An 8,001-nucleotide genomic window follows, 5' to 3' on the forward strand; every position below is an offset into this window, starting at 1 on the left:
GTGCATGATTTCATATTTTACCTTGAAGCTAGCTTAATTATTTTGATGTGGTGGCAATACTTTCTGTTTTCTGAATGAATGCTTGAACAGTGCATATTTTTGAATTTGTTATTTTTGAATGTTAAAATTGTTGGCTCTTGAAAGAATAATGAAAAAGGAGAAATGTAATTGATAATCTGAAAAATCATAAAATTGATTCTTGAAGCAAGAAAAAGCAGTGAAAAGCTTGCAGAAAAAAAATGCGAAAAAAGAAAAAAAAAGCCAATAGCCCTTTAAACCAAAAGGCAAGGGTAAAAAGGATCCAAGACTTTGAGCATTAATGGATAGGAGGGCCCAAAGGAATAAAATTCTGGCCTAAGCGGCTAAACTAAGCTGTCCCTAACCATGTGCTTGTGGCGTGAAGGTGTCAAGTGAAAAGCTTGAGATGAGCGGTTAAAGTCATGGTCCAAAGCAAAAAGAGCATGCTTAAGAGCTCTAGACACCTCTAACTGGGGACTCTAGCAAAGCTGAGTCACAATCTGAAAAGGTTCACCCAGTTATGTGTCTGTGGCATTTATGTGTCCGATGGTAATACTGGAAAACAAAATGCTTAGGGTCACGGCCAAGACTCATAAAGTAGCTGTGTTCAAGAATCAACATACTGAAATAAGAGAATCAATAACACTATCTGAATTCTAAGTTCCTATAGATGCCAATCATTCTGAACTTCAAAGAATAAAGTGAGATGCCAAAACTGTTCAGAAGCAGAAAGCTACAAGTCCCGCTCATCTAATTGAAGCTAATCTTCATTGATAATTTTGAAATTCATTGTATATTCTCTTCTTTTTATCCTATTTTGCTTTTAGTTGCTTGGGGACAAGCAACAATTTAAGTTTGGTGTTGTGATGAGCGGATAATTTATACCCTTTTTGGCATCAATTTTACATAGTTTTTAGTATATTTTAGTCATTTTTTATTATATTTTTATAATTTTTTATTCAAAAATCACATTTATGGACTTTACTACGAGTTTGTGTGTTTTTCTGTGATTTCAGGTATTTTCTGGCTGAAATTAAGGGACCTGAGCAAAAATCTGATCCAGACGCTGAAAAAGGACTGCAGATGCTGTTGGATTCTGACCTTTCTGCACTTGAAGTGGATTTTTTGGAGCTACCAAAGCCCAAATGGCACGCTCTCAAATGCGTTGGAAAGTAGACATCCTGGGCTTTCCAGAAATATATAATAGTCCATGCTTTTCTTGAGATTTGATGGCCCAAACTGGCGTCCAAAGCTAGTCTAAAACATCTTGGCGTAAAACGCCCAAACTGGCACCAGAATTGGAGTTAAACGCCCAAACTGGCACCAAAGCTGGCGTTTAACTCCATGAACTGCCTATGCACGAAAAAGCTTCAATGCTCAGCCCAAGCACACACCAAGTGGGTCTCGGAAGTGGATTTCTGCACTATCTGCACTTAGTTACTCATTTTCTGTAACCCTAGGCTACTAGTCTCATATAAAAACTATTTTTAGAGATTCATTTAGCACCTTATGACATTTTTACATTTTATATTGTACCTTTGACGGCATGAGTCTCTAAACTCCATAGGTGGAGGTGAGGAGCTCTGCTGTATTTCAATGAATTAATGCAATTACTACTGTTTTCTATTCAATTACGCTTGATTCTATTCTAAGATACTCACTCGTACTTCAATATGGAGAATATGATGATCCGTGACACTCATCATTATCCTCAACCCTATGAACGCGTGCCTGACAATCACTCCATTCTATCTGAGCTCAACGTAGTCATTGGGCGACAGCTTGAGTGCGTATCTCTTGGGTTTTTAATCCACGGACCGAGTCTGGAGGTTAGAACCTTCGTAGTATAGGCTAGAATCAATGGCAGCATTCCTGGGATCCGAAAAGTCTAAACCTTGTCTGTGGTATTCCGAGTAGGATCTGGAAGGGGATGACTGTGACGAGCTTCAAACTCGCGAATGTTGGGCGCAGTGACAGTGTGCAAAAGGATAATGGTCCTATTCCGACGCTAGTGAGAACCGACAGATGATTAGCCGTGTGGTGACAGCGCTTGATATTTTTCATCCGAGAGGATCATACAGCCTGCTATGGAAGGAGGCCATGCGTGTTTGGAGAAGAAGATAGTAGGAAAGTAGAAATTCAGATGATAGAGCATTTTCGAAACCTCAACCTGTTTCTCATTACTGAATCACAAGTACTATTTATTTTATGTTATTTATTTTTCATAAATATAATCACTCTTATCATTAATCTCCTGACTAAGATTTATAAAATAACCATAGCTTGCTTCAAGCCGACAATCTCCGTGGGATCGACCCTTACTCATGTAAGGTATTACTTGGACGACCCAGTGCACTTGCTGGTTAGTTGTGCAGAGTTGTGAAAAGTGTAATCACAATTTTGTGCACCAGTCCCCTACCAACCCATCACCAATTTTCAGTAGCTAGTCAGCAAATTCCTTGGTCATGCTTACCTCAGATACATTCATTCCCATTGTTAACCGCATGTTTTTTGAAGTATATTAAAGCATGCACAATTTCTTGACATGATCCCATTGGAATGACAGGTAGTATTTGTCTAAAGTCTCCACCTAAGACAACAACCTTCCCCGCGAAAGGCAAATCTGCATTGTAGTAAAGCTCGAACCTATATGTCACACAAGCACTTGTCCAATGATTCATAACAAAGTTTGTTCAACATTAGTGCCTCATCCCAGATGATCAGTTTAGCCCTGCAAACTAACCTTGCCAATGAACTTCCTTGTTTAATGCAACATATTGAGTTCTCATTTATATCCAAAGGTATCTTAAACCTGGAATGCGCAGTACACTTATTTGGAAGGAGTAGAGAGCCAATGCCACTTGATGCAACATTGAGTACAATATGACCTTCACTACGAATTACAGCTGAAAGGGTCTTGTATAGATATGACTTACTGGTCCGACCATACCCATAGACAAAGAAGAAAATGCCTTTATGCTTGTTAACGACATTACTTATGATATGAAATGCCTTTCTTTGAGCTTCATTCATGCTCTGTAAGTTTTTGACAACTCATCTTTTAGAGATGATAAGTCAAAGTTAAGCTCGTCCATCAACATTCTGTCTTATAATCCATCAATAACATCCAGAGTTAGAAAAGGCATCTGATCATACTCTTTGAGAGACCAACCATTGGCCTGTAATTTCTCCTCTATCTTTGTTAACATCATATTCATTATTTGTTCCTCAGATAGATGTATGTCTACACATGAGAATTAGTAGGGTTACTAACCAGAATAATTATCCTGAGTAGATGCATGTTTCATGAGTTTAGAAGAGGCAATACATATAAATTTGGTCTAACCTTCACGTTGCATGTGTTTCCTTTGTGAGTATAGTACATCTTCAGATAGCACATGACAGCATTGCTGCCACACAATTACTGGTCTACCAATGTAATTTGACAACAAGAGCACAACAAAAAGGTCTCGAAGATAGTTTGCAGACGCCTAGGTGCTTGCCTCTAGTAATGCATCAATGAACTCCTTGTCGTCTTACAACAACTCCAGTGCATAACAGGCTTCCTTAAATGTGTCATACACAACATCATCAACAATACACAAATCAACAAAACTTAGGCACCCCTTCTATATATTTAGTAGCAGCCTCAAATAGTAGTCTTCGCCGTTCCCACGTGGAACATGCGTTAGTCTTCCAACTGAAAATCCTTGTTTCCTCGCCATCCACATGAAAATATCCTCCTTCTATACAAACTTGGTTGGAAATTGACTATATGATAAGGATCTATCGAATTTGAATAGTCTATGTGCAAGCATCCATGCCAGAAGCTTTGTCAACTTCCCATCAACTCTGTCGATAACATCTACAATGTTTTTATGGTCTCTAAATACGACTGCGTGCTTATTTGGCAAGTGAAAAGGTAACCTAATAACAGAAGACTCCTTTAGTTGAATTTTATATCCAAAAAGTTTGCCATAATGCCTCACATGATGATATATACCTGCAGTCGTAGTAATTTCATATCTTGTCAACTACTTGTATGGTATCAGCTTCACTTGTGGTTTGGTAGCATATAGCGGTGACCCTATCATTTTCTTTGTAGACATATTTGAATAGGTACTTGATTGCAGATGTTTGGCATGTATGCTCAACATTGATGTGGCAACCGTATTTTAGCAGCAGTGATGGATTATAGGGAACAATATATGAATTGTCATGGGTAATGTTTTTCTTTATGATAGTGCGGCCATTATCTGATCTTTTATATCTAGGGAATCCAGCATCATCAATAGCAGTTCTTGGCCTGAATAGTTTTGGGTAAAATTTTGAGTACCTACCATTTAACATGCACGGGTTACTATTGTTGTACTTGCCGCATGGTCCATGTACCATGAACTTTTCCACAGCTGCATATAGTTTTGGCCTCATTAACTTATCAGGGATCTCAGTTGAGATGTGCTTGTCAATATCATCAGGTGACCTTGGCTTGTCCAACAGATGCATGAACAGCAATATATGCGCGTGTGGTAGTTAACTTGGCTTTTGGAATTCTACTATGCAGACCTCTGTGCATATTATAATAATAAGTTAGTTATAAGCAACAAACCATGCACATAAAATCTATGAAAGTTAACTTACATGCCACAATCTTCCCAAAAAATCTTCCTTGCTTAAAGTCTGTGATTAACTCACTTAGCTTTATGTGGAATACCCTTGAAATGATGTCAGGCCTATCTTCTGGTTTGAAACCAGTGTCCTTTAGCAATCGCTTAACCTCATTCCATTCCGGATTGCACGTAATGGTTATAAAGTAACTTGGATACCCCGCATATTTGCAAATGGCAAATGCATCCTTGTAGTTGTTAAACATGTATCTTAGACCACCTGTGAAGCTACTTGGTAAAATAATTCTTTGACCGGTGGCAATTGCATTAGCTTCCCCCCTCACCAATGATTTATGCAGTGTACTATACTTGTCCACGCGCAGTTTTGGTTGGTTGTTTCTGATGAATTTTAGCCGCTCGGACTCAATCATAGTATATGCATCCACAATGAATTGATGGAACAATCTCCTCGAATGTAATAATAAGGGAGACTCATGTTCCCTCATTTGAATACAAAATGAGAAGCATTCGCGCATGGTGATGTTCTTCCTTTTTTGGTCTCGTTGATGTCGTATCTAGCAGACATGGCAATGTCGATCTTGAAACCATCTTCTCCATATGGGAATACTAAAGGATAGTGTAAGGCCAAGTACAGTGGATGCATTACATCTATCCTTTGCAACTTGTTAGTAGTAGACTCAAGTATAATATCCCTATCAATTAATGATTCGTCAATGTCTCCTACAATAAAAATAGCAAGCTCAGATGTCATTGGTAGGTTGTAAACTCAGCCATCAGTATTTCTCCTCTTGATCAATTTTAATCTAATGTTAGTTCTGTTGACATCGTTGAACCGATCTGTTGTTGATCGAAAGATCTTGGAGAGTGGGTTGTGTGTGTCTAACATTTGCTTCAGTTGATCCATAATATGAGTTTCAATATCGTTACATGATGTAGAAGACCTACCACATAATAAAAAAAATAGTTGTGTTTTAAAATACTTGTTTTTATTTATAGTTATAGGATATTGCATATGGTACGTATCATTGACTGTGCGGCCATGCATAGAGTAATAAGGGAGATATATGTATGTAGTATGCGGTACCTGACAGCATTTATTCGATTCTAAATCTCGTCTGTGTCATAGATATATAGTTGCGTGAATCTTGGCTTGTCATTGTCTTGAGGGATTAGGCTTCTAATAGTATGGTAGTTTTGTCCATTGTTGGTGGCGCAGTACCGTTGTTGATTGATAGATTGATCTTCCCCGCCATTGACGTGAATGCAAACATCGAATTAAACTTTCTTATGATCTTTCTAAAGTATCGACCATTTTCGTGATGACCATAATAAAGGTCATGCAATAGTGCAGGAGGCTCTGTAAGAAATGGCAACTGAATCTTTCCATCCATGCAACAAAGAGCAAACATTGGGATCATATACCTCTTTTTGGCTAATCTCTCTCCATCCCACATACATGAATTACAATGTATACATCGATGCACTAGATCCCTGATGTCCAAGGTATCTATTAATTAAAAAGCGATATGCTCATGGTCAGCAGAAAAAGTAATTTAAAGTAAATGGAATTCCTCAATTAGTCAACATACGTAACAAAATTCTTGTAGTAGATATTATTAACTAATCTTGTTCAGATGTATGCGCTTCTATTTCCAAGTTATCGACTTAATGGTGATCTAAAGAAATGTAATTGAATAATTTAAACAGAAGCATTCTGAAATACATGTTCATATACATTTATACAATATAAGTAAGCTATTAAATAAATAGTAGCTTGCTAATTAGTTGGATTGTAATGATGTACATAGTCAGAGTTTAGAGAAAAATCATCAAATGCGTCTAATGTTGATATATTGATATACATTATACGTTTCACATTAGACATGTTATAAGTTACCTCTGTCTGGTATGTAAGAGAATAAATACAACCCAGCACAATAAATGACTCCATTTAGTACTTACTAACATGCCCCCTCTTAGGTTAGGTACTGTATTCTTTGATCGGGATGGTTGTTCCGTGAGATCGATGACTCCCCACATAAGAATTGTGAGTCGGAAATACGTCTGATGGATACGTTGTTTTCTTTGTTCAGAATCCAATCACGATGATTTGCAGCATGATTGCTTTGCGAAATATTATGGGTTTAGCCAAAAATGTGAAATAGTAAGATAAATCTCGCATGATAAGTGTCTATATAATTAAAGAGTACGTTATGTAAAATAGGTATGCTAGTTTTTCTAATCATGCTTTTAAAAATCTACATCAAAATTCAATATCTAAAGTATTTTTTGATAGATACATATTTAATGTTGGATATTTTTGTCAAGTTTATTAATTATTTGAGGGCATTTTGTCGATAGCAAGATCAAAGTGCATTTTTGTCAATGACGAAATTATTCGAATGCATTTTTGGCAGTTTACACTTTAATATTAATTAAAAAAAATAAATAAAATCTAATAACATGTAAACAAATTTATGTTCTAAACCTAAAGTCTTTTAAATTATGATAGTTATTTAAGTTTTAATCATAGTGTAGAAAACCGAACTGGATTGAACCTTTTGACTGGGTTAATTGGGAACCGGTTATTTGACTGGGTCTGTTGACTCTGAGAACCACCTAGCGAAAAACCGGTTTATAAACCAACCAAATCCCTGATTAACCAGTGAACCGACAGAACTAACCGACCAGGTTTTTTTTAAGATTATTGGTTCAGTGGTAACCCTACAAAACGACGTCGTACTGAATTTAAAAAAAGAAACACAAACCCAATAAGCCAATACCCAGGCCATCCCACCTCTTTCTCTCTCTGAAAGTGCCCAATACCCCAGGCATCCCACCTCTTTCTCTCTCTCTAAAAGTGAAAACTGGAAAAAAAACCCAACCCTAAACCATTAGATACCCAGTGTCCTAGCCACCATCTCAGCCACGAAAGTTCAAACTTATCGCCAAACGGGTGGAGGGTGCTTCTGGCGCCGGGTGGAACTAACCATGGTGGCATTATGCATCATCGCCTATGGAAGGTGAAGGTCTGCTCACGCTATGTCTCTCTCTCTCTCTATCTTATCATTTTTCTTCTTGTCATCGTCGCTGCCGATCTCTCTCGGTTGGCGTCGAGCTCTCTCTTTCTTTCCATGTTGCCGTCAAGCTGTCTGTCTCTGTCACCGTTGAACTCAACAACACCTCCTCTGGTAAACACTGTTGTGTGAATTTATTGTTGATTGATTTTGTACTTTTGTTAATAATGCTGACTGAGTTGCTGGTTTTACTATTTTAGTGATTTTGATTTGCTGAGTTAATAGTATTGAATCACTTTCTTTGATAATTTTTTATTATCTTGAGTTGTTGATTTTTT

At 37.4% G+C, this 8,001-nt stretch overlaps 1 protein-coding gene across 1 annotated transcript; it reads right to left on the minus strand.

Annotated features, from left to right (window-relative positions):
• Positions 4,575 to 5,056, minus strand: LOC107611336. The gene is made up of 2 exons (XM_016313276.1): positions 4,733 to 5,056; positions 4,575 to 4,586 (listed from the first exon to the last, which is right to left on the minus strand). Exons 1-2 carry the CDS (start codon positions 5,054 to 5,056, stop codon positions 4,575 to 4,577), a joined length of 336 nt encoding a protein of 111 aa, XP_016168762.1.

This window comes from Arachis ipaensis, chromosome B08, assembly GCF_000816755.2.
Source record: "Arachis ipaensis cultivar K30076 chromosome B08, Araip1.1, whole genome shotgun sequence".
In the NCBI taxonomy this organism is placed as follows: Eukaryota; Viridiplantae; Streptophyta; class Magnoliopsida; order Fabales; family Fabaceae; genus Arachis; species Arachis ipaensis.